General features: G+C 45.9%; 2 protein-coding genes across 6 annotated transcripts in view; both read right to left on the reverse strand.

Moving 5' to 3' along the window:
* The window catches only part of DGKD (diacylglycerol kinase delta), an 80,095-nt gene extending 71,656 nt beyond the window's left edge, over positions 1-8,439 (reverse strand). For all 5 annotated transcript variants that reach the window (XR_012160825.2, XM_073360184.2, XM_073360183.2 and 2 more), the window contains exon 1: positions 8,229-8,439. Coding sequence is in view for 4 of the 5 variants with exons in the window: in XM_073360184.2 (XP_073216285.2) it covers positions 8,229-8,390 (162 nt within the window). In the remaining variant the exon portion in view is untranslated. The remainder of the gene's footprint in view (positions 1-8,228) is intronic.
* Positions 8,440-15,824: 7,385 nt separating this feature from the next.
* Positions 15,825-26,871, reverse strand: part of SAG (S-antigen visual arrestin) — a 29,866-nt gene continuing 18,819 nt past the window's right edge. The window contains exons 15-17 of the mRNA XM_073358807.2: positions 25,887-25,910; positions 25,362-25,426; positions 15,825-16,197 (exon numbers count right to left, since the gene is read on the reverse strand). Of these exons, the coding sequence (XP_073214908.2) occupies positions 15,992-16,197; positions 25,362-25,426; positions 25,887-25,910 (295 nt within the window). The 3' untranslated portion in view covers positions 15,825-15,991. The remainder of the gene's footprint in view (positions 16,198-25,361; positions 25,427-25,886; positions 25,911-26,871) is intronic.

Below are 26,871 nucleotides of genomic sequence, written 5' to 3' on the forward strand. Positions count from 1 at the left end.
TCGGATGCAATGATGTAGCTCACGAAAGCTTATGCTCAAATAAATTGGTTAGTCTCTAAGGTGGCACAAGTACTCCTTTTCTTTTTGTGGATACAGACTAACACGGCTGCTACTCTGAAACTAGTTTTACTGTAGTACTAATCCCACTCTAAATCCTTCATAACAAACATGTGCTGTTTAGATATATGGTTCCTAGTTCCTGCCTAGATTGTGGCATGAAGCCACTCCAGTTTCTGACATGAAATGCCTCTATAAGATTTTCTTCTAGTCCTATTGGTAGGTGGCCACAAGGCAAATGTATTGAGAGGTGCTCTACACCAGTGGCTCTCAAACTTTTTTACTGGTGACCCCTTTCACATAGCAAGCCTCTGAACATGACCCCCCTTATAAATGAAAAACACTTTTTATATATTTAACACCATTATAAATGCTGGAGACAAAACAGGGTTTGGGGTGGAGGTTGATAGCTTGCGACCCACCATGTAATAATCTCGCGACCCTCTGAGGGGTCCCAACCCCCATTTTGAAAACCACCGCTCTACACACTGCAGTGGAGAAAAACAGAACAGTAAGTGAGCTAAACAACAAACTCTTCAAACACACAATCCTCCAGAATGTTAGATATTTCTTTTACACTGAACATTGATGAAATGTGTTATTTCTTACCATAATACCACATATGATACCTGTAGTAAACTGCTTCATTTCCCCATGTCTTATCTCAGTTGAACAAAGCTTGAAAAATTTGCTTGCCAGAAGTCAATAAGAATCTTTCTCTGCCCACTCGGTGACAGTAGTGGAGTTAAAATGACCTTCTTTTGGTCACTTTCACTGCTGTCCATCATTTTCCCACCTCTAAGGCAAACCAAGCCAGCCAAACAGAGCAGATTTTGGTCTCACCCCACTCCTCTGTTCTTTGGAGAGTGTCTTAGGGCATGGCTACACTTGCAGATGTAGAGCGCTGTGAGTTAAACCAGCTCTAGGAGAGCGCTGCAGTGTGTTCACACTTTCAGCTGCTAGCGCACTGGCATGGCCACATTTGCAGCACTTGCAGCAGCATTGGAAGCGGTGCATTATGGGCAGCTATTCCACAGAGCACCTCTTCCCATTCTGGCGCTGTGGCTTGTGGGAAGGGGGGGGGATGCGGGACATTCTGGGTCCTGTCCAACACCCCATGATGCGTCGCTTCTCATCCCAGCAATCTCTGTGCTTCCATCCACATTTGGCACCATCTTTCAATTTTTTTGTACTGCACACTCTGTCTTCCCTTTCGTCTGCAGCAATGGATCCTGAAGGGCTGAGGAATATGCTGATGGGTCTCACCAGCACGTCACGAATGGCAATTGAGTTACTCCTTAAGCTACAAACTGGCAGTGAGGAATTCAATGATGATGTCGATTTGCATAACGCATATGACACAAGATTGCTTGTGGCATTCATGAACATGTTCACCGCAGTGGAACACCGCTTTTGGGTTCGGGAAACAAGCACTGAGTGGTGGGATCACATCACCATGGAAGTCTGGGATGATGAGCAGTGGCTGCAGGACTTTCGGATGAGAAAAGCCACTTTCATGGGACTGTGTGATGAGCTCGCCCCCACTCTGCAGTGCAAGGACACAAGATTGAGAGCTGCCCTGATGGTGGAGAAGCGGATGGCTATTGCAATCTGGAAGCTGGCAACTCCAGACAACTACCTATCAGTCGCTAACCAGTTTGGAGTGGGAAAGTCGACCACTGGAAAAGTGTTGATGCAAGTTTGCAGGGCCATTAATCACATCCTGCTCAGAAGAACTGTCACTCTGGGTAACGTGCATGACATTACGGCTAGCTTTGCACAAATGGGTTTCCCTAACTACGGAGGGGCGATAGATGGCATGTATATTCCAATTCTGGCACCAGTCCACCTAGCCTCCAAGTACATAAATTGGAAGGGGTATTTCTCTATGGTTCTCCAGGCACTTGTGGATCATCATGTGACATTAATGCAGGCTGGTCTGGAAAGGTGCACAGACCTATTCAGGAAGCTGCAAGCCGGGACTTTCTTCCCAGACCAGAAGATCACTGTAGCGGGAGTCGAAATGCCCATTGTGATCCACGGCTTACCCTTTAATGCTGTGGCTCATGAAACCCTACACAGAGAGCCTTGACAGCAACAAGGAGCGGTTCAAGAACAGGCTGAGTTGGTGCAGAATGACTGTGGAGTGTACTTTTGGTGGTTTAAAGGGCCGCTGGCGCTCTCTGTATGGGAAGATGTACCTCCATAACATTTGTGAAGGGAAGGGTGAAAGATTCACTAAGGCATGGACCTTGGAGGTTCAACACCTGGAGGCTGAATCTGAACAGCCAGAGAGCAGGGCTATTAGAGGGGCCCAGCGTGGGGCTGCAAGGAATAGGGATGCCTTGAGGGAGCAATTTTGACTGAAAGCCACCAGTAATGTTTGGTGCCCTGCACAGGAGTGAAGTGCAGTGGTTCCAATGTTAGTAGGAATCTGTGTTTGCTAAACTGACTTGCAGTGCCTGTTGCTTTCCTGGGTTAAGGTATCTTTTACTTAATACAATAATAAAGAATGTTTTCAAAGCCAAAAAAATCCATTTATTGAAAAGAAAATTAATTTATTGAAAAGAAACAGAACAGCTTGGGAAACAGAAAGGGCAAAGGGGTGGGGTGGGGAACGGTACAATCACAGATTTGCCTATGTCCTGTTACCATACTCAGCCTTCCTGTCTGGAGTGCTGTGCAATGAGTGCTGCACTTCAGGATGGCTATACTGCATGGTGATGGGGTTGAATGCAGTGAGTAAGGGTCATAGTTTGCAGTGCTGGGTGGTGAAGCTACAGGTGTTGGAGGCAGCTGGTGGCGATAAGAACCCAGATGTTGGGAAAAGTGGGTTGGAGGTGATATGGGGGCACAAGGGAAGAGTTTTGGGACAAGGGCTGGGGGGGGGGGGGGGGGGGGAAGGCACGGAAGTGCTCCGCCTGCATTGCTACGAGCGCCTATATTGAGTCCGCTTGGCGCGCCATAATGCTTAGCAGGCGTTCCATGCTTTGGTGCCAGCAATCCACATTCTGCTGGCAGACCCTCCTTTCACTCTCCCGCCACTCCTGCGCTTTTTCATTTTCATTAAGGGACTGTTGCATTACTTTATGCAGCATGTCCTCTTTGCTTCTACGTGGCCGCTTCCTAATTCTTTCGAGTCTTTCGGCCATTGATAACAAGGACGGCTGAGATCTCAAGGTTGCATCTGTAAAGCCAAAATGCAACACTTAACAGAGGCAGCATTGTTCACACCAGACAGAGCAATGATTCAGCCATACTTAAAGCAGACAAGCACAGTCTACACAATAGCAGAAATTGCCCGGCCCAAAGTGAGCGCACATAACCCACAGGAGCCCCAAAATTGTAAGTAAGCACAGGGAGAAGGGCAACTGATTGTTTCATGACCATACTGTTCTCTGGAGTTCTGTGCCTTAGGGAGAGCCAACAGCTGCAGGGAGCCCCTATACTGAACACTGTCCCCACATTTTTCACAGGAGTTTGTCCTGGAAGATATCTCGCTGCTGAGGGTGATCTGGGAAGCAAGGGAGGATCTTCTATGACAATGCTGCTTCCGCCCTGGCCCATATGCAGCTTGCTTGTGTGCAGCAGTGGTCCTTCTGCCCCTCAGGGCACAGTGGAGCGGACGTGTTAGTCTTACTGGGACAAGGAGCACAGTAACTCTGCCAGGGAACCTGCACAAGCGGATTGCCCAGCTTCTGCATGAGACCTTTGAAGAGATCACTGAGGCCAATTACCGCAATGTGAGAGAGCACATCAACGCCCTAGTCTGCATCTATGCATGCACGCAGCCCTAACCCTCCTCGCCCCAAGAGCCCGTACCGAACAACTTCCTTCCCAAAATAAAAGCCACTTACCGGGCACCTCCTCTGGTGTTTGTTCTTCTCCAAGCGCTGGCCGCTGCAACTGGCTACCTTCCTCCTGGCTTGAGAACAGCTCCCAGCTTCATGCCTCTAGGGATGCTGGGCTGTCCCCCTCCTCCTCAGCACTCTCGCTCCCGCTTTCCTCCTCCTCCTGCCTTGTTGAACAGGGCTCTGAAGTGTCCGTGGTGATCTTCGGAGTGGAGGTGGGGTCACCCCCAAGTATTGCGTCCACCTCTTTGTAGAAACAGCAGGTCATGGGGGTGGCACCGGACTGGCGGTTTGCCTCACAGGCTTTGTGGTAGGCATTCTGCATCTCCTTCACTTTAACCCGCACTACAGTGCGTCCCTGTCATGGCCCTTGATATCTACCCAAAGGTATCGTAATTCCTACAGCTGGAGTGCAACTGGGACTGGACAGCTTCCTCCCCCCAAACACTGATGACGTCCAGCACCTCGCCATTGCTCCACACTGGGGATCGCCTGGCATGTGGAGGCATGGTCACCTGGAAGGATTCACTGAGAGCACTCCACGCCTTGCTGACCAAACAGGAAGGGGATTTTAAAAATTCCCAGAGAATTTAAAGGGCCGGTCTGATGGTTGGTCACCTGAGGGCAGGGCAGTAGAGTTCAAAGTGATGACCAGAGTGGCTAGAACAGGTATTGTGGGACACTTCTGGAGGCCGATCAGAGCGCATTAATAGACCAGGGCGTCCACACTGGCACCGCAGCACTCCAGCCAGGGTGCATCAAGCATTATGCTTCTCATCAAGGAGAATTACCAGGAGCACTCCAGCCACGGGGTCCGGGCGCTCTACGTGCCTTGCCAGTGTGGACGCGTCATGAGTTATGGCGCCCGGGGCTGCTTTAATGCACTCTAACTCACAAGTGTAGCCATGTCCTTAGAAGCAGAAGACAAGGTTTGTGCTGCTTCTGTTACTGTTAAGCCCTGTGCACTAGGGGTATGTCACAGCATGGCCCATGTCACAGCACGGCCGCGGGAGCACTGTGACGTGGGCAGCGTAGACACACTTTATAGCCAGGGGAGAACTCTCCCAGCGATAAAAAGAAACCCCACCCCGAACGAGCAGTGGGAGCTTTATCATAGCGCTGTCAATACTGGCATATATCAGCACTACAACTTTTGTCAGTCAGGGGTGTGTTTTTTCACACCCCTGAAGGACAAAAGTTTTAGCGCTGAAAGTGGCAGTCTAGAAACAACCTAGGATTAGTTTATTTCTTACTGGTATCCTAAAGGTCTCAGTGAACCAGTGTTAGCAATGACTAGCGTAGACAAGGTCCTGCTTCTAGACCTATTTTTATTTCCAGCAGCTGCAGGAGGGAAAGACAGCATTGATTCTCTCACCAATTTGCTATGCTTGTACCCTTCGGAGTGGCTTTCTCTCATGGCTTCTAGCTCGTATGTGTCTATTTCAGGCCTGGCATTTGAGACTAAAAATCACAACCAACACCACATTAAACTAACCAATAACACTTGCTATGGCTAGGGGTATACAGTTCAGTCAAGAGCACTTAATCATCATGCAGGTTTGGAAATAGTTGAAATGAAAGTTTATACACCTGTAAGTCAGAAGTCCTTTTTAATCTGAAGAAAGGGGAAAACAATCTTGCAGATGCAGCAGTACAGGAAACAAAACATATCCCTGGAATATTTGATATTTACTGTAATGAACAAGTAAATGCAGAGGAACTGACTGGCAGGCTTAGTTGTAAACGCCTCACACTTGCAATGTTATGGTGAAGAGGCCCCCTACCGGCCACAACCCCATAAACTCCTCAGATGATTTAGCTGTACAATCAACTGTAAGAACAGCCTTGAGGCAACTGCAGCTAAAGGTGTGGTTAGCAGAGATATACATCCTCAGGGTGCACTGGAAGCATTCATCTGTCATTTTGTGAGTTGTACTGAGCTCCTGAACCCTTTGGTAGCCTGCCCTATGTTATTCAATAACTAAAAATGCACAGTGGAAAATTTAAGTCCATCTTTGTAAAAATAAACAGCTCCTTATCTCCAGGCTACCTGACTTATTCATAAAACTAGCCACAACTGTGGCTCCCCACACACCAGTCTTATCTGGCTCTTCTCCCCCTTCCTTGGGACATCCTGACACAGCATATAGAAGGGAAGTGCATGAAGCAGAAATGATTAAATAAAATGAGAGAAAGCAGCAGAATGAAGCAATCCTTAATGCTGTAATATTCAGGGTTGCTTGGAGAACTTGACATTGTTTAGCAGCTAAAGGTCTTCTGCAGATTAAAATAAGGGAGGCTTAATGGCTATAGACAATTTCTGTTTATAATCCTTGTTTATGTTCACATAGCACAAGTAGCTGGTTTAGACTTTTTCCAGCCACACTGACGTAGGAAATGATGTAAAACATGACAAGTGACTAAGTAGGGATGTAGGGAAGAATTCAGTTTTATCTGAACTGCTGCAAAGGCACCTATAACCTTGGTATCTCAAGTGCCTTGCGGTTAGGGAGGGGAAGGTTCCCATTCCAGTATTGTAAAAGGCTTTGTCCTTGTTTTTATTACTTGCCACAATGCACAGATACTAAAGCCATATCCAGTAGTGTGACTTCTGCATCCTTCCTCCCTATCCACAGGGGATTCCAGCTGCAGGCACTATTAAGAGAACGCAGGGCTCATCCGGCCTTCTGTGGGAAGAATTTCAAACATCCAACCCTTCAGGTGTAGTAGAGGATCTAGAAAGTCCTTTATCTTTAAAACAGACTGACAGCTGAAATATAACCACCTGTTTGCAGAGCGTGGCTGGGATCTGCTCAGAATGCTTAGGGTTTTGAAGTTTGGTAGACTTCCTCCGGTATTGTCACAGCTAAAGAACCATCTCCCCCACACTGAGAAGAGCACCAATGGTCTCAATGGTTTCAAATGAAGAAGTGACACAGGGTCTCCAGCACCAGACTCCAGCATATGTGCTGAAATGATGATTAAAGAGCCCTCACAAATGACTATCCTTCACTAAAAGAGGAGAAGCTCAGAACTGGGACCAGTGTAATGATCTTGAGCAGAATGATGAGAACGCCCACATGTGAGAAGAGGGCAACAACGTCAGGGGCAGAGTCATCACCAGAACTGGGTGTACATGAAGACTATTTATGAGATGGCTCTGACAAGATACATCTGCTCTCCAGCCCCAGGAAAAAAAACCCTGCATCACAAACAAGCCTCCAACATCCCAGTCAGTACTGTGCTGACCCTCTGGAGAGAACAGCAGGGGTGAAAGGATGTTTGCCCTGTTATTTCTAGGCAGTAAAACAATATGTAAAACCTCAAGGAACAAAGAGGACTTCACAAAGCTATAGGGAGAAGCCAAACAGCTGCGACACAAGAATCAACACTCCCCTAGGACTGTTCTTATCCCTGACCTAAGGGGGCCTCCATGTCTTCTACCTTGGGGTGGCACCATAGCAGAGGTGCAATGAGAGTTCTTCTAAAGCGGGCAAAATGCTGCCACTGAGCCTAATGACAGCCTAGCACCCTCACAACCACCACCAGGAGATGAGGGGATACAGCCTGATCAAGGAAATATAACAAGGTGGAGATGGGAGAGGGAATGGAGGAAGGAGACGCACGGTGGGGGGAGCTGGAGTGGAGGGATGGGGGGGACACAGTCTGACCGGGAGCAGATGGGGGTTTGGGCATGTGAGAAGTGAGGGGCACAGTCTGGCTAGGGAACCTGGATGTGGAAGAGGCAGAGTCTGTCTGGCCCATGAGTATGGGGAGTGCAGGTCACAGTCTGACAAGGGGCCTGGGAGTGGCGGTGGGGAACAGTCTGATGTGGGGAACAGTCTGACACGGGGTTGTAGGAGTCTGGGCACAGTCTGACAAGATGAGATGCACAATCTGATGGGGGCACAGTCTGACTGGCAAGTATGGGGGTGAGGAGCACAATCAGAGGGGCACAGTCTAACTGGGGGCATGGGAGTGGGGGGCACAGTCTGACATGGGGTTGTAGGAGTTGGGGCACAGCCTGATTGGGGATGAGGGACACAATCTGACTAGTAGATATGGAGGGGACACAGTCTGACCCAGGGGCTATGGGAGAGGAGGGCCACAGTCTGACCCAGGAGGATGAGGGGCACAGACTGACCCAGGGGCTATGGGAGGGGAGGGGCACAGCCTGACCCAGGGGGATGAGGGGCACAGCCTGGGTCGCGGAGCCGGGGCAGTGCCGAGGCCGGGCTCCGGGCTCTTCGGTCAGAGCCGGCCCAGCGCGGCGGCAGCCTGAGGCCCGGCCCGCGGGCCCCCCGCCCCCGCCGCACGCACCTTCTGGCGAATCTGGCCGGACGTGGAGACCTTGCGGATGAGCTTGTGCGGCGAGCCCGGCTCCTGCTCCGGCTCGCTGTCCGACGACTCCTCCGCGGCGGCGGCGGCGGCAGCGGCAGCGGCGACCCCGGCCTGGGGCCGCGAGGCGCCCGCCGCCGCCATGCTGCAGGCTGAGGCGCGGGGCCGCCCCGCGCCCCCTAGCGGCCGGCGCGAACGTGTCTGTGACGCGCCCCCTGGCGGGCAGAGGCGGAGCCTGCAAGGTCCAGCCGGGAGACCCCCCTCACATCGCGGGCTGCGAGAAGGGCGCAGGCCCAGCGCGTGTGCTCACGTCGGGTAAGCTTCTGTGGCGCCCTGGTCTGTCTCCTGGGGGCTCAACGCGGGGGCGGGGGCAGCAGCACTGACCCCTCCCCCGCACATTGGCTGAGGGGAATCTGTCCCCCCTCAGGAGCTCTCACCCCCAGCCCCTCCGTTCAGCCCCCGCATTCGCCCCCCGCTCCCTCTGAGCAGCCCTCCTTCCCCCCGCCCCACGGCTCTGACCTTCATCTCCAGGGCTGACACAGGCACACCCATACCCCCGTAGCCGGCCATCCTCAATGACTTCCCAACACCAGCACACACAGTGCTGACCCACAGTGGCATTCAGATCCCAGTTCTCTAGTCAAAACTGGCGCCGTACTGGCCTGAGCCACTTTCACTATGACTAAAAAAAGGAGGACTTGGGGCACCTTAGAGACTAACAAATTTATGTTTTATTTTTTGCTCAAATAAATATGTTAGTCTCTAAGATGGCACAAGTACTCCTGTTCTTTTTGTGGATACAGACTAACATGGCTGCTACTCTGAAACCTTTCACTATGACTGGACAATACAATCTCCCACGTTCCCCCAGCGCCGAAGACGTTTGACTCTTTCACTGCATTCCCAATCTCCATCGCACAGAAGACCATCCCCCAGGGCCTCCTTGATGGACTGTAGAGAGACCAGAGCTACTCCACAACTATGAGTGTAGAGACCGAGAATTGGAAAAGCCCTCTTGACATCACTGCACTGGTATGGGCAAGAAGGTACCAGACCCATCTTGTGGATGGGCAGCTGAATTACACCATGCAAATTATCATGGGAACTTCAAAATCAACACCGTGGCTTTCTATATTAGCAAACATCAGACCTCAAGCTATCGATCAAGATGTAGCCACGGCATGAGATCTTAAATGGTTTGAAGACTACCCAGTACTTCCCATCTGGCAGGCTACGGCTAACATACCTCAACAATACCTGAAATTGCAAAAACCATCATGAACCACACGTGACCACCTCATGTCTCTAGATCTGACCAGAGAATGGCAAAGCATCTGGACCTCACCTACCCTTCAAAATAAGCACATTATTATTGAGCCAACAAGGCGCTGGCCCAGTTTTGACTTGCCACGTGGACTTTGGACCACACTGAAGCACATCCAACAAAGTATGGAAGATGCTGCTACTTGATGCACAAGTGGAACATCAAAGACTCCCCTCCATGCAACTGTGGTGTGAACATCCAAACTATCAAACACATTATAACACAGTGCCCCAAATATGGATTCAAAGGCAAACTGGATGATATCCACAGTGTCAGAGGGGAGGCCTCGAAATGGCTTATGGACCTACAACTGCAACTATAGAATGTTGCTTTCCAGATGCCATATGCGTGCAAAAGGGAGAGGCCATCCCCATCCAACTGGCCCCCTCAGTTCACTCCCCATTGTTCCCCAGCCCCCTCAATTCATCTCCGCAGCCTCCCCTTTGCTCTTCCTGGGGCTCTTCACCTACCTCCCCAGGCCGGGGGGCTGCAGCAGGTTCCCTACTCACCTTGGCCCCTGCCCAGCCCAGATATTGTAGCGGGGGAGGAGCAGAGGAGATGACCTGTGGCTCACAGGAGGGGAGGGGGGAGAAGGGGGCAGCACCACCCCAAGCTACAGGACTCTTTCTCTCCCTCCTCCCTGCACTCCTGTGCAAGCTCATGGAGGGATGGAGAAGAGCTCAGGTAGCTCAGGTATTGTAGCAGGTACCTCTGCTACAGCTCTGATTGGCTGCTCTTCCCCAGGAGGCAGGGCAGGGAGGCAGACAGCCAATCAGGGGGCTCCCTCCCCCAGCAGGGCTGAAGTACAGGAGAGGGCTGAAGCTGCTCAGGAGGTGGGAGGGGCTGGGTGAAATCCCCTGATGCAGGAAGAAGAAATCAGGAGAGTTGGTAAGAGGGTCAACCTGCTCCCTCCGTCCCTGCAACACCAAGCCTGGGAAGGGGCAGAGGGGGATGAGCAGCCCTGGAACTGCAACCCCCTTCCCCAGCCTGCAAAAGGAAGAGGAGACTGACTCTGCGAGGCCCAGAATGACCACACTCTTTACAGTTTGAAAAGTGGGCAATACTAACAGTCACACGCACATGGGTGGGCAGGGGAAGGTCAGAATATCAAACCAGATCAAAATCCACAGTATCTTTTAAAACCCTCGTGTTGGGGGGGGGGTCTAATTAATGGTTTTTGAACTTCTGGAGTCCACAACCCTGATATCTATTGCCAGCCTTAAGTAATCAAAAATCACGAGTCGGGTCCTAACATACGATGATTGACTTAAAGCTCATGAGATATTTTTTAAACTAATAATGGGGTTTTATTGACTTTCTGGTTTTCAAGCTTTTCTCCATAGGCATGGGGGCTAGAATATTTTTTTTTAGATGAAAGATTTTTACCTACTCAGAAGATTCTAGGAACTGAGGTGCTAAGAAAAATCACCAAATACTGTGTGTAACTTACACTAAAATCACGAGTTGGAAACACTACACAATAGAAAGTGGAACCAGGTTCAGGCACCTTTTAGACAAAGGATAGATGTAAGGCGAAGACCAGTAAAGTCCCATCAATGGTTTGGAATGACAGAACAGAAAGATGAATGAAGCTGTGAAGCAGGTACAAGGTAGAAAGTGGTGGAAAGCCTTCATTTGGCCCGACTGTTGCCATTGTGCTGACAGATGGGAATCAAAGAAGAAAAATTGCCTTGAGATCTGTTGCTTCCAGAGCTGATCAGGTTGGCAGTGTTTTGACTCACGAAACCAATAAACAGCATATTCTCCCACTATGATATACATTTCTGCTTCTACATTTCTCACCCTCCCTACAGCTTCCACCCACTACTGGTGACCAGGGAGGCTTTACTCTTTCCAGTTCCAGTGCAGGACCTACAAGCATCTGTATATGACCACTGATTGGGAATACAGCACTGGGTTGTCAGCAATTGCAAAGAAAAATTGAGAGAACATGCTCAGCCCCGCCATCTCAGCCCCTCGCTCATCTACACAAAGCTTGAACAGACATCAAGGGACATTCATTAGGTTATGCTCTATTGGCAGGGCATGCTTAATGAATAGGGGCATACATTTGTCTCACCCCTAACTTGAGACAAAACTGCTGATCTTTAGGGTTCTCCCCCCCCACCCCGGGCATAACAAGGTCACAATCTTTATAGCCTATTGAACAAGACCCCTGCATGATTTTTCACTAATTTGACTATATATATTTCCCATATAGTCAAAGGTGGGAGAGTAACCTGTGCTGGGTTCTGAATGGTTTTAAAACATTAAATTTAAATACACATTATTACAAAATAAGGTTTTGCTCAAAATAATGGGGCATCAGGCTTTCAACATTTTTTAATCAGCAGTATTAATAATGTACTGGAGCAAAGAATTACTGCCACCTAAAAGAGAATGGCTTTGTAAATTGGCTGCATGAATGACTTTGGGGAAAAATTAAACAATCAAATGAGATTGTTCAGGATTTTTGATAATCTGCAGGTTTTTGTGCAGGGGAGGGAGAAGTAGGTAGAACAGTTACACTGGCTTTGTTCTTTCTGTTGAGAAATTCCACGGGTAGACTGGGCAAAACAGTTACTTGACTGATGTGTGAGATGCTAGCTTGTGTGTAGGTTTCTGCAAGGAGCTTGCCTCTCTCTTGCAAGACTGTGTAGTCTTCAACACAAGTAGTGTATTGATACCACTCAGCTCCTTCATCAGACTGAACTGGAGTGGTACTTTTGCTTACACAGCATGTGACTAAGACAGGGGCATAAATTAATATTTATCATACAGTAATGCCTAAAGGCCCCAACTGAGAACAGGGCTCCATTGTGTTCAGACACAGAGTAAAAGATCGTCCCTCCCCTGAAAGACTTACAGTCTAAACAAACAAGACAAGCAAAGGGTCGGAGGGGAAACAGAGGCACAGAAAGGTGCCTAAGAAGGTAAGTCGCAGAGCCAGAGATAGCAATTGGGTCTCTTCGTTCCCACCTCTTCTAGAGGAAAGTGAATTGACTGGAGATAATTTCAGAGAAGAGTGAGGAAGTGCTGGGATTGAGGGAGCAGCAAGCTCTAGAGAATATGACAAGGAAGAGATCAGTTCTTGCCTGTTAATGAATGCACCTGACATTTGTCACCAAGGTATGCCAGAATTGCCCCAGGTTTCCAGGTAGCTGCAGTAACCAGAGTGTTTACTCATGTAGGCCAAAGCCTTGTCCAAACCCTCTATTCCTGTGTGCCCTCAAGAATGGAGTATCACTATTCTCTGTGGAGGTTTGAAGATTCCCTTGGAAGAACTCTTTATCTGTTTCCATAAAGCACATCATCAACAATTAACAAGCAATTAAGCTTCAGCTAGGGTTGTGTTGATTACATGTATGCTGTGCTAGCAGCATTGACTGATTTTCTCCTGTGTATGGCTCAAAAGGTTGAATTTGATCTATAGAGCCCTAGAGGGGTTGTGTCTGGGCTACCTTAGAGTACTTCTCTGCTTCTGCACCATTCTAACTATTGAGATCAGCTGGTGCATGCATAGTAACAGTCCTCAGACTAGAGTGCAGTCTCCCAGGAGAGGGGGGAGACACAGCACGCTCAGTACGCTCTTGCCTCTAAAATGTGTTTCTCCTCTTAGTCCAGTGCATCAAAGTGTTGTCCTTCAGGAAAGGATGAAGTGCTCATCTATTCAGGCTTTTGCCTGTGGCCAGACACATTTTAACTGAAAAATAAGTAAGACTGTCACCCACCTCTGTCATTCCCTTGCGGCCATTTCCACTCCTAAACTCTTCCACTACAATCTAACTGAATTTCTAGGCACAACAACACAGATTAACACTGTTTTTTCTTTTCTTCCAAGGTAGCAACGGTAGAAGCAGCCTGCTATAGGTACTTTCCACCTGCTTTATTTTGCAACATCTTAGTCTCCTGCCCTCCCTTCAGCTCTGACATCAGCATCCTGTATATCAGACACCACTAATTAATAGCAACCAGTTTGCTTTTCCTCTCTCCCACCTACTCAGGGTGACAGCTGGTTCCTGACACCAAATTGCATTGTATTTTTCAATCTAAAGCTATGCTTTTCTGACTCAGTCTTTCTACACACCATTCTTCAGTAGTGTTGTTAGCATTAGACAACACAGAAATAAAACACTCTCCAGCAATCTCGCAAGAGGCCTCAGGAAAGCCTGCCTATATAATGCATGGATGGCAGGTGTATTTGATCCTGTAGGGGTACAGGAGTACCTGGGCTCTTCTTTTAACCCAGCCTGTTAGAGCACATTAGAACCCTGCACAAAGCTGCTCAGATCTTTTGTGAGCTATTGTGATAAATGGGCTTGTTAACTCCACCAGAATACAGATGAGCAATGGCAGCAACCTCTGCTCAAGGAACTAAGGGAAGATGTAAGGAGGCCACACAGGAAGCCCTAGGAATAGCCTGGCTTGGGGAGAAAGCTGAGGTGGAGGTTTACGTTCTGTTATCACCACCATAGAAAGCCAAACCCAGGAAGAGGGCAACTTTGACCTCATCCAGCACATACAGTGTATTTGGATCAGGTTGAGAATGACGCCTACTCAGAGCTGGCTTTCATGAAAAATACTGCCTATTGATGAGGAAAAGGACTTCAACAGCCTCTGTTTCCACTGCTGTTCCACAGGGTCCTCCCTGTTATCTGGGTTTTAGTTCAGCTATCTTCCCATTCCTGGAGTGGGAAGCAGAGATCCATATTAGTGAATCTGAGATCACCATACAGGACATGGTCATGGTGGAGGGAGAAATTAAATTGCGGACTGTCATTGGACGGTCTCCCAAGAACCTCCCACCTAGCCTCTGGGATAGCCCCATGCCTCAGTTTCCCCCTTCAAGGGACTTTTTCAGTAAATCACAAACCCTTTTGTCCCTTCACAGCCCTTCTCTGGTTCTGGTTTGTTAAATTAACAAAACATTCAACAAAATTCTCCAGTCCATTTCCCTGCTCCCCAGGTTTCTCTGCCAACGCCTGCTCACTCCAGCAGCTTCTATCTGCCAGTCTGTTCTTCTTGGGAACGAACTCACTCTCCCTATGCAGGACTAGCAGCCTGGCTTTTTCTTGTTGCTCTTTATAGGGGAATCAGGTAACCCTTGCTCCTGTGTGCTTTCTTAGTAACTGGGGTTAGGTGGCCTCACTTTTGAGCTCTTAATGGGCAAGGCACCCTGGTACAGTGACATTTGATTAAATTGACAGGCATCATATTTAGAACCAAAAAGGATATTTCTATATATACACACAAAGCAGTTAGCCAGTAGAACTCATTGCCTCAAGCTATCACTGAGGCCAAGAGTTCAGCAAGATTCAAGAAATGTTTAGACAGTTATATGGATAATGAAACCATGCAGAGAAACAACAGATAGTATCTTTAAAAAAATCTAAAGTTTGGAAGAATACACCCACGCTTTAGGGCACACAAGCCAGTCTCTAACAGATGGATGTTAGGAAGAAACCTGCCCATGGGAAAAATTATTACTTAATTGTCCAGCTTGGGGTTTTATTGTACCTGCCTCGGAAGCATCCAATACTAGCCACCGTCAGACAGTGTACTGGACTACTGGTCTGATCTGTTATGTCAATTCCTGTTTGTGTGCAGGAGTTTTGGTCAATGGGGTAAAACCTCTGGTTTAATGCAAAATGCAGATTGCTCATCCATCTTTACTAAGGTGGCTGTTTTCCACCTCGTTAAATGAGCAGTGTGGCACAGCATTACAAGCAGTGCAGAATAAGTTTTACAAAATATACTGCTGACTAGAGACACAGCTCTGGTTGTCAGTTTAAAAAACAAGATTGTAGCAACAATCATGAGATCACAAAACATTATCAGATTTTGCTAGTGCTAGATCGCAGTCCTTCAGAAAGGGGAGCAAACTGCATGCTTTATGGCAGGGGCCGGATCCACAATGCAAATCTTATTCAATGAACTTGACAGAATTTAGATGCAAAAGTGATCAAAAAGAAAAGAAAAAAAGCAGCTTCTTATAAGCCATTGAGGGGGTCTAGCAGATCACCAAGGACTGGCTAGGTAACCCTTCAAACCATTCCTCCCCTTGCTCAGATTACACAAGCAGTTTGTTGGTCAGGATAACCAGAACTTTTGAGTCAGTGGCTCTTTGATCTAACATTAGGCTAAGCAAACTAGGAGAAAATTCAGACACTACAGACACATCATCAGCTTGGCTTTAATAAGTGGTGTAACCACCTATCCTTTTTATTTGGTAGCATCGTAAATAAACATTGACTCATCCTCTCTGTTCACCTCTAGTGGCTGAACCACAGAAGTTTGAGTCTGCTACATCCTTTGGCTAACAAAGCCAGGTCTTTTAGTCCAGGCAGGAGAGGATCATGCTTTAGATCCACTGTTCCAGAGTTCGATCCCTGCTGCTGACAGCGCACCTAGAGAGATCACATTACAACAGCAATACCTGGCAGTTTAATACAAACAAAAAACTACATCCTAACATGTTTGTAACTACCATCAGACCCCGTAGCTCCTCCAGAAGCCTGTTCTCACAGTCACTCATCATTTGGAGAAACAGCCTTGTTCTCATCTTCATCCAAATCTTGCAGCTGTTGACGAGAAAACTCCTCAAATACCAGGTTTTCATCCTGGGCACTGAAATGAAGGAAAGACAGGCCTTTCAAAACTGCATACCCCCTTAGTACTGAGCTCAGTTTTCCACTTGGAGCCCTTCATCGTCACTTCTCTCTTCCCTTTACGTGCAATGCCCTCTGACTTCACCAGTGGTGCCTTAAGTCCTGAACCAAAGCCCCCTGAAATCAATGGGTGTCTTTCCATTGACTTCAATGGGCTTTGGATCACATGCCTACAGCCCAGCCCTGTTGAGGTAGCTAGGACAGCAGTCAACAGCTGTTTTCTACACTAGTCAGGATAGTAGCCATGGAAGTTTACTAAATGCTGTAACATGTCCTTCCCGGCTGAATAGCATAGTCTCCAGCTGGACACCTTGGAAATGGGAAGGGCTTTTACAGACTACTAGAATTAACCTGTGGAATCAGTCTTATCCTGCTCATTCTACATTATGTTTCTGGACAAGACTAGGGGAATTTCAGATGCTTTAATCCCCCAGGAGGGATGACCAGCGGGACAATATTAAAAAGAAGCTTCATACCTCTCCATCACTGTAATTACAAGCATGCATAAAAGAAGAAAGAGGAGACACAGCAGAGGGTTAGAATAGGAGTTTACTCTAAAGCTAACAGGAATCTCACAAAATAAGAGACAAAAAGATAACTGGTTTAGGAAGTGGTGTTTTTTTCCTGGAGCTTGAGGAGCAACCCAGAAAAGCCTTATGTCATAAACTTTATCTCAATGCATAAAATATTGGTGCCCGGATGAAGCAAAATTAAATCACTTTAGGGCCTGTTTACATGTGGAAACTGACTGGCATAGATACAGCAGAGTAATTATACCATAGCTAAGGCTATACCGGTATAACTCCCCATGTGGACGCTCAGGGCTGGTCTCCACTTACCAGGGGATCAACGCGCAGCGATCAATCCACTGGGGGGCCAAAGACCCGCTAAATCGATCACCGCTCGCTCTCCCGTCAACTCCAGCACTCCACCGGAACGAGAAGCAGTAGGTAAGTCAATGGGAGAGTTTCTCCCGTCGACCCAGTGCAGTGTAGACACCGCAAAAAGTCAACCTAAGCTATTAACGTAGCTGGAGTTGCATAACTTAGACTGTGCCCCATAGTGTAGACCTGCCCTCGGTCCGGAATAAGAGACTTTATTCCGGTATAATTACTTGAAACAGAGTAATATGGAACTGAAGCTCTTAGTTGCAACATATTCCATAAGCAGAGCTCAGACATCAAAGGGGCTAAGGAGCTAAAAAAGAACTTCCCACGCTGGCTTGCTAGGAACAACTGCTGCGAAAGGCGTGCTCACCTATTAGCACCAAGCAGAGGTGATACTGCTTTGTGACATGATATTTCTCTTAATTGGTCTGTCACTCTTATTTAACTAGCCAGCCTGAACAGGGAAGAAGCCATTAATAAGCATTAAGTCAATTAAATCGCTGTACAGAAGACAAAGTGGTAGGGACCACATTTCAGCTCTTTTCTTTATTTGGCAGCTTTTATTTTAGAGAGCAGAGCTCAGAATTTTACACTTGCTTAAATCTTACACATAACTCTTTGGCACTAGCCAAATGCATTCACATAATGGGATTTTAGCCTACGCTTTCACAGTGAGGCAGTATTCCTAGCCGCTTGCTTCCCTTTGGCTAACTTGGTGCCTTCAGAGGTCTCTCCATAAAGTAGTGATTAAGCAGAGTGTACTGTGTTGTGGTGGTGGAGGGGGGTGGTTTTGGGGTCTGCTTTTCTGGTCACTTTAGTTCACGAAAGCTTATGCTCAAATAAATTTGTTAGTCTCTAAGGTGCCACAAGTACTCCTTTTCTTTTTAGCTCACCCAGTGACAGCTGCATCACCCACCCCTTCCCCTGAGCTTAATTGCAGCCAGCTAGGCCAGACTGTCCCAGAAGTGGTCAGTGTTTCTGGGTGTCTTAGTAACTTGGTGCTAAACTCAGGACCCTGAGCTCTAGACTCCCAGGGGCGTTAAGCACCTACAACTCCAGCTGAAGTCAGTGAATGGATGATTCTCAGCACTTCTGAAAACCAGGCCTTTAAAGTGCGTCAGACCCAGCTCCCGTAAACAGAACCGCCTAAAATTAGTGGATCTTTTTTTAAAGCACGGGTCTGTGTTTGTATTCCATACTCAGAGGATCATTTACTGTACCCATTGACTCCATTAAGAAATCTGGGATGTAGGAATCTTATCCAATGGTCCAAGCTCAATTGAAATGAGTTGGAAATTAAATATTTAGAGCAATACTTTTAGAAGTGCCATCACACACCATTTTGCTTTTGAATCAACGGTGTTAACATTCTTTCTTTAAATACAGTCTTTTGCCTTTTCTCCCATTTGAAGTATGATAGTTACTAAGGAAACAATGACATCACTGATGTGGGCGAAGCTTAGTGGTATCCATAAGTGCAGTATGCAGTCAATTTTTGTATAATGGGTAGGGGGAAACACGCACTGTTTTAGTCAGATTTAGAGTGTGTCAGGAGACGAGTTACATAGGTAGGTGCTGTGCTATATGCAGCACCATAACACCCATGACACGGTGCTAGGTTCGATTATGCTCCGAAAGACGCAATTATACTAATTTTAGCTTAAAGCAGCCTTTGCTTCCCACAGGCTCATTAGCTAGAGGCCAACACTCTTCTTGCCTCGATGCAACGTCTCTCTCTGCTTCGCAGTTCATGTACAATTATCATGTAGCTAAAGTTCTCAAGAGCCTGAACAAGGCTATGCAATTTCTTGCAACTATCCAACGTCTAAATAAATACAACTTGGCCTTTCAGGGTTTTGGGTTTTTTTTTTTTTTTGGGGGGGGGGGGTTGTCTCATAGGACAGAAAATAGTATTTCATCACATGGTGTGGAAAGTTTTCTATAAGCTTGCATTATAGAATCAGAGCAGTGACACTATAGAATTAAAGTTGGGACAGATGGTAATTTCTATTATAAGCCTGATTTTATCCTCTCCTAGCTTTTGGGGAGAGGTGGCGGGGCCTGTTTATATTTTTTTTCAAGTGTATTTTTAAGTCTTCAAAAATAGTAATTTTTGAAAGTTACAATGTAGCTAAGTGTATTACAGGTGTGAAATAAGGTTTAAAGAGATGCAACCAATGTGTACACACTGTAGGAGAAATCCCAGACACAGACTATACAGAAATCTGAGAAAGGAAAGGTAGTAATCAGTTCCTGTCCGTCCTCCAGGCACAGAAATAAAAAAAGGAGACAATAGTTAGCAATAGCCCTCCACTTCCGCTTTTAACTTTTAAAACAGCGTTGTAACAAATGCTTCAAAGATAACATACACACACATTTAAGGGACAAAATCTGCTGATGCAACTCAGCACAGCTCCATTTATTTCAATGGAGCTGTGCCAGCACGGACCAGTAGAAAATGTGGTGAGAGAAAAGAGACCGAATCCTCGACTGCTTCCTCTGCTTCACACTTTGCCTGCCTGTTTGAGATTCCCTAGGCTCAATTCATCCCTGCACAAGTAAACATGCTGATACTGGATACATTCTATTTACTCTGACCCTGTATAATCCTGGGTGGATTTTTTGGGTGGTGATGGGGAAATAGAGGTGGCATTAGTTTAGCCCAGCCCACTGAGGGCATCTTAATATGATTTTCTCCTCTGGCATTTTAATCCCACTATATTTTTGGCTTTATAAGGTGATCTCCTTCCTGCTTCTCAACTGCATCCTGCCCCCCCCAAAAGAGAGACAGCAAAGTAAGTAGGGAGGCACAACAGACAAATTGGTAACTTTTAGTTCATCAGCAATAATGAAGGGAACAGAAAAGATGAGGATGACAACTGATCTCAAAGTCCCCACTCATAAACACCTTTATCTAGCCCTCTTAGGGGTTGCACAAATCAGCTAAAAGAATTAGTCTGTCTCCTGGTGCTTCAAGATTCCCTAAACACTGTTTGCTATAGCTCAGTCTATGCAATTAACTTTTGATCCACTTAATGAAACAACATCTAATTTGGAACTAACGAAGCACATCTTTTTTCTCAGAGTTCAGTGAAAAACTGGTGGAATCACTATTACAAATCAAAGCACGAAATGACTAACAGGAATAGTGATTAGAGATAACACAGGAAGCCAGAAACTGCAGGATCTGGAAAGATTTTTAGTTTACCATCTTAATTTGGTAGGTTTTATTCTCTATTTTGGGACACTCATGTTGTGTTTCTAAATCTGCTATGCAGGTTTCAAAGGGATTTTATTTTGTTCATTGTGTTTTCCTTTTTGAAGTGAAGGCATTTCTTCCCCCAATTAACTGCTTTTAGGGTTCCCCACACAATTACTGGCAAGTCTGTCCTGTTATTAAGTTATAGGAAATCTGCTATTTTCATCTGTATGATAACCTAAAAATGAACTGTTGGAGATGACTATGATTTAGCAAATGATATGTGGGCTGCTTCTTTGGTAAGAACATGTGGCGGAGGAGTGTTTGAGAGGGATGTTTTGCAATCCTGAATTTCCAATGTATCCTTTTAAAGGCAGAGAAAAAAAGATCTATACTCTGTCTGAGACTGGACTGAAGTAAGAGGAAGATTCCATGGCTCTGGCATTAGTGTTTTCCCATAGAGGCACCAGGCCTACTTCCATTGTTAGGTTGCTGAGCGTTTGAACATGCGGGCATGTGCACACACATGCTTATGTAATGAACTGTAGCTACAGACAGACACCACAGCTATCAGCATCAATCAAACCTGTAATCTTCAGTTCCCATTCTATTTGAATTACAGGAGTAAATGAGGTATCAAGAAAGAAGTATCTTTGCTGGGATCAGGCCCAAAGCTCATGCACAGTAGGACAAAGTATTACCGTCTCCCAGTCGGATAATCTAGTCCCAAGCATCTCAGTCCACAGGAGTTCAAGTCCACCTAGAGCTCTATTTTGTAACAAATCAGATTTGATTCCCAGTGTTAGCCATGGTATACATACAGATGTGCTCACTGTTTGTTACATTTAGGGCTCATCTTCACTGCAACATCTAGCCTGAATTAGTACAGTCAAGTTAGCCTAGTTCAAGTAAGAATGGCCACAGTGCAAAATGACAGGCAAGCTACACAATGCAATTGGCTTAGCATCTGAAAAGTTGTGCAAACAGTAGCTGGAGCCTGTAACAGGTCACTGCATTATTAGCTTGAACATTAGCCGCACTCAAACATCAACCCACACCCAGACGGGCCAGCTAGCTTGAGTTTAAAGCACGCTTTAACTAGAGCTACAGATGTATTTGTGGACAGGAAGCGGGTTAGGGATAACACAAGTTATATCTTAACCCAACACTGCGGTGAAGACAAACCCTTAGTTGTGGAAACGTGTTTGGGGAATAATTAAAAAGGAATATAGTGAACTAAACAAACAAAAAAAAACAATTATGTCTGAAAATATATCTACTGAAGTCACTAGAACTGAAAAGTTAGTAAGTGTTCCCACTCCGAACCCCTGTTTGTTTACATTGTGCATTTGATAGCAATTTGGGTAAAGTTTACAAAAGTACCTAGATGATTTAAGAGCTTTGTTTTGCTTTCAAAAATGCTTTCAGGGTCTCCTAAGACAATGGGACTCAGGCATTTTCAAAAATTGTGCCCTACATGACTTTGAAGCTGAAAAATCCCATGGATTTTCAATGATATTTTGGCTCCTTAATCACTTAGACATTTGAAAAATGTTACCCTTGAAGATCTCCAGTCATTTCCACTGTTTCCTCTGCAAAGTTAATCAGTTTCTCCCTTGCTGGAAAGACCCTTATAAACATCAAGAGGGGAGAAGGAAAAAACAGTTCTGATTTCTGTAAAGCAATCTTTAGTTTAAAAACCCCTATGATATTCTATTGAAATGATGATCAGCAATGGAAATTTTCCAAAATTAGCAAGTTTATTACAAATACAAAGTTGGCACAATGTCCCTTATAACGTCTTCTCCCCCTCCTGCTCCACGTGTGTGCGAGAAGGTGTCCTATTTTTATATTTTATACACACATGCATTGAGAGAGTGTACGTGCCAACTTCTTGAAAACGTGGAAGTGGTCCTAATTTGAAGCATTCTGCATCTGGTTAGATGTGATATCTGCCTGCCCTCCATTTCTCCTGATACTCTACATTCTTCTGCCAAAATTATCTGCCTGAAGTGTGGGGAAGTAGAAGAGGGCTTTGCTGACAGCAAGCGTTCAAAAAAAAAAAAAAATCACACCATGCCCCCCACCAAAAATCATGCAATTAAAAAAAAAAAAAGATATCCATGAGATTTTGGGTTCTTTTGATTTGCCTCCTGCTTTGAGCCCTCAGGTTATACTTGCAAATATTTTCAAGCTTTTCTCTACAGCCATGACAGTTAGAAATATTGTAAATGAAAGGTGAGATTCTCATGTGCTCTTGATTCCAGCCATTGAGGCTTTTAAGAAAGACTCCAAAACATGACAACACTCATGATGATAGAGTCACAACAGTTGGCAACACTGTCTGCTTTAATCTGCTTGCTTGAGGAGTAACAAACCGTTTGTTACTCATTCCCTCCCCTGAAGTCAACGTGCGAAGCCTGGAGTTTTGGGTTTCTCATATCTTTGTGGAGCCACGTGTCTCCTTAACACTGCTTTGGAGCAAGCATTTAGTTCAAATGCTTTAGTTTTTTGTTTTGATTTGGTGGCTCAACTTCTTATCATGGAGTTATAATACTGAGCTCCTGTCTTATTTATTCAACATATCCTGCCATATACTTTATGGCCAGTAGGTGTCTCGCTAGTTATAGTTCTGCCTACGAATTTGGTGTGGCATTTTTTCCTTCTCTGTCATGCAGTTTAAGATTCCCATCAAAGGGAAATCTAGTTTGAGAAACAGTTTTAGAAACTCCTTTAGTTCACAGTGTGCTGGCTGCCTTGACTGGGCATGGCTTTGATACAAATATGTTTTTAAAAATTAGATCACTGTTTTAAGACCAGGTCACAACCCAGCCTTGAACAGTGCTAGGGAAACATTACACCCTATCCAGAGCCATGTTAGCTGGAATTGAGTTTCACTTCCTAACAAGGGCAAAATTAACATGGATGGGACCTTTAGTCTGTGCCCTGATATCTGTTTCTTCTCTCCCTCAGTACCAATGTCCTGCTCTAATTCAAAGCAAATTAAAGACAACAGGATTCATGTCTGTCCCTTTCAAGTGGAGGTTACAGTTTAGGACAAAATGCCCATCTCTACAGAACCCTTCTCTTTTGCCCGCCTCTGACCCTTTTCTTTCAGTACATCAGGGTTGGTTTGCTCATTTGACTTGGCTTTACCTCTTTGATAAACTTGTCCTGTAGTTCTTGCACCATCCCCAAGAGCAATGGCTATGTTCTTGGGCACAGCAGGATTGCACGTAACCCATGCTTTAGCTTTGGGCATTTAGTTATTTATTTTATGTGCCCAAAGACAGGGAGAGAAGCAGTGGAGGAGCAAGGGATTTTTCTTTGAATACTGTCTCTTCACATCAGGGCAACTCAGCTAGAAGGGCCTAGAAGCATCCAACAATAAGGTGTGTCAGTCATTAGATAGGCTCAGTTCCTGTTTCAGAAGTGGTATAGGAAGGTTCCATTTAGGACAAGCAGTTTGCAGGTTCCTCACATAGGCACCATCTGAGAGCTGAGCCAATCAGAGCTCATGGGAGAAAGGTTATAAATAAAGGAGTTGAAGACAGCCCTGCGAGCTCAGTAGCTGATTGACCAAGAGATGGTGTCTGCTTTGAGGGCTTGTACCACTCTGGATACAGGCTACAGATTTCTGTTTTACCAGCGACTGAAACCAGTCAACTATTAATCCAAGGACTGGAATGCTGCTAGCTATAAGAATCCCAGACTTGTTTGCTGACAAGGCTGTGACACATTTGGAAAGCGGAGCGAGACTGCCATTCTCCTCAAGCTCTGAACAGTCCAGGTGACACACACTACATATTATGGCCATACTATAAAGCCTGAGAAATCATCTCTGAAAGAAAATCAGAGGGGATGCGTGTGTGTGTGTGTGCAGGCTAAAACAGAGAATTGTGAGTGTTAAGTAAATATTGCAATCTTGCATTTCAATGTGTAAAAGTAACAAAGTGGAGAAGTTTGTCTAATATCTAGCTCTTATACAGCACTTTTCAACAGTAGATATCAAAGCGTTATGACTTTACTATCCGATAGCTTTTGTTTAAAAGTTATTCATAAGTATTCCAAATGCTATTTACAATGTTTGTGTGTATTAAGTGTTTGATTACTAAGAAACTGTATGATACTCTCTCTCTTTGAAGCTGACTAGAGACTGTTAACTATATTCAAGGTTTTACATACAATAGCCCTGAGGTCTAACTCTGTGTTATGCTTTCTGAACATTTTGGAAGAGACAGAACTCTGACCTGTGCTTCAGCAAAAAGGTAAAGCTGAAGTGCAGGAAAGGTGTGTGTGTGGGGGGAGAATAATAGAGTTTAACATAATATTACCTCAGCACCCACCTGCCCATTACATATGTTTTGAGATTATCTGGCACAGCACACTCAGTTCAGGTCTCTTCCCTGTTCGGGAAGAGAGATTCTTCTGCTGGGGGAGGAGGGGTTTAATACAATAGAGGTCTATAAAATCATGACTGATGTGGAGAAGGTGAATAGGGACATGTTATGTACCCCATCCCTTGACACAAGAACCAGGGATCATTCAATGAAAATTAAAGGAGGCAGGTTTAAAAACGAACAAGGAAGTATTTCTTCACCCAACACACAGTCAACCTGTGGAGCTTGATGCCCCGGGATGTTGTGATGCCAAAAGTATAACTGGGATCAAAAAAGAATTAGATAAGTTTATGGAGGGTAGGTCCATCAATAGCTATTAGCCAAGATAGTCATGGACATAACCCCATGCTCTGGGGGTTGCTAAACCTCTGACTGCCAGAAGCTGGGACTGGACAACAGAGATTGGATTACTCATTAACAGCCCTGTTCTGTTAATTCCCTGTGAAGCATTGGGCACTATCCATTGTTGGAAGACAGGCTATTGGGCTAGATGGACCATTGGTCTGACCCAGTATGGCCATTCTGATGTTATTTTGAGGTTTCCCCTATAGCAGGAATCAAGGCATTCATAGCGGGCATCATAATATGCAAGAGACTGCGACTCATGGTGTAAGGTAGGGAATGTGGCATTACTGACCTCTTATGTTCGGCTCCTCAGGCTTGGGGTGCATGAGACGGAATGGAAGCTCTGTGCTGACTTCACTTTGGGGAGAGAAGAGAATGCATCATACCTACATGCCCATTAACTCCTGTTTTAGTCAAGCCTACACCTCCCCAGTACGATCTACCCATGTCTACTAGATGTGAAGTCCAGTTCCACCCATCTCTAAAACTCAGCTACATTCAAAGCTCCCCACCCCCACAAAAACCAAAACCACCAAGTTCAGATTTGCTTGCTCAAAACCCAACTGCAGCCATTGCTGTCCTCTACCTTTGGTTCTAGCACAAGGCCTGCGCTTAGTCCTAAATTAGTTGTTTTGCTCCTTTCTAGAGGCCTTGCACGTAACTAAAGCATAGACATCTTTATCACACTGGAGTATTCAGAGTCCTTTGACCTAACAGGTTAAGGGGTTTTTAATTTATGCGGGGGGTGGGGATAGGAGGCAAAGTGTCATGGCCTTGATTGTGTCGTTTGGAAAGGCAGAAAACGTAGCAGCTTTACCTGGAGGTGAGATCTCCCAGCATGCTAAGTAAACAGAAAAACAAAAAACGTGCTTGTGATGTGCCCTTTGCTCCATGAATACATCCAAACAAGACAAAGCTTCCAGCTAACCAGCCATGCCCTATTCTCTCTTCAGTCATCTAGCACAATGGCTCTAGACGGTGGGTCTCTGATGGTCTGGAGCACTTCCAGGTGGCCCATCTGCCAAGCTTCCACACAGATATTTCCTGCTTACTGGAGCACAGTCCAGGATCCTAAGGCTTTCAAGAGGTTCTTTAGGCCAATAAAATTAGAGAAACCCAAAGCGCATCTCCGCACCCTGCATCATTACTTAATGTCTATCTTGGCTGGGTGTTTCTTCTGTGTAAATTCAGCTATGATCAGTTCCGCAGAGGACACCAAAATTTGAGGTAACACACACACGAGTGAACCAAAGTGAGCTAGAGAAATTAGAGCAGTAAGGACTGCAGGCACGGAAGAAAGATTCCATATTAACATAAAATCCTATCACCAGGGTGGGAAAGAAAAAGCACACACAAATGGCGGAGTGGGCACCACCAGGAAGTCTCATCCCATTATATTGCAGAGAGTTCATTTTCCTCATCTCCTTAACACCGTCTCAATATTTTTTGGGGGGGGGGGGGCGGGGGGAGGTATAATCAAGTGCTGCAGTTGCTGTAGGAAAGGGGTGGTGGGATTTGGAATGAGAGGAGAGTTGTCCATCAGATCTTTAGTAGTTCGATGAGTTTATGAACCACTGAGTTATAGCAGCGTCTCCACTGAATTCAGTTCCCTCTGGTCCTTTCCCCACACCCTCCCATGTCTTTTCTCTCTTCTCCCGCACAATGCAATGCTCAAATATAAACATCTCTGCTTCAAAGAAATTATGCAAGCAAGAATAAGAAATCAGACGGTAAAGAATCAAATTAGGTGATACTTATAAATAAGTGTTACTTTGTCAAATCCATCCTGTGGATGGAGGGAA

This window comes from Lepidochelys kempii, chromosome 9, assembly GCF_965140285.1.
Source record: "Lepidochelys kempii isolate rLepKem1 chromosome 9, rLepKem1.hap1, whole genome shotgun sequence".
Classification (NCBI taxonomy): Eukaryota; Metazoa; Chordata; order Testudines; family Cheloniidae; genus Lepidochelys; species Lepidochelys kempii.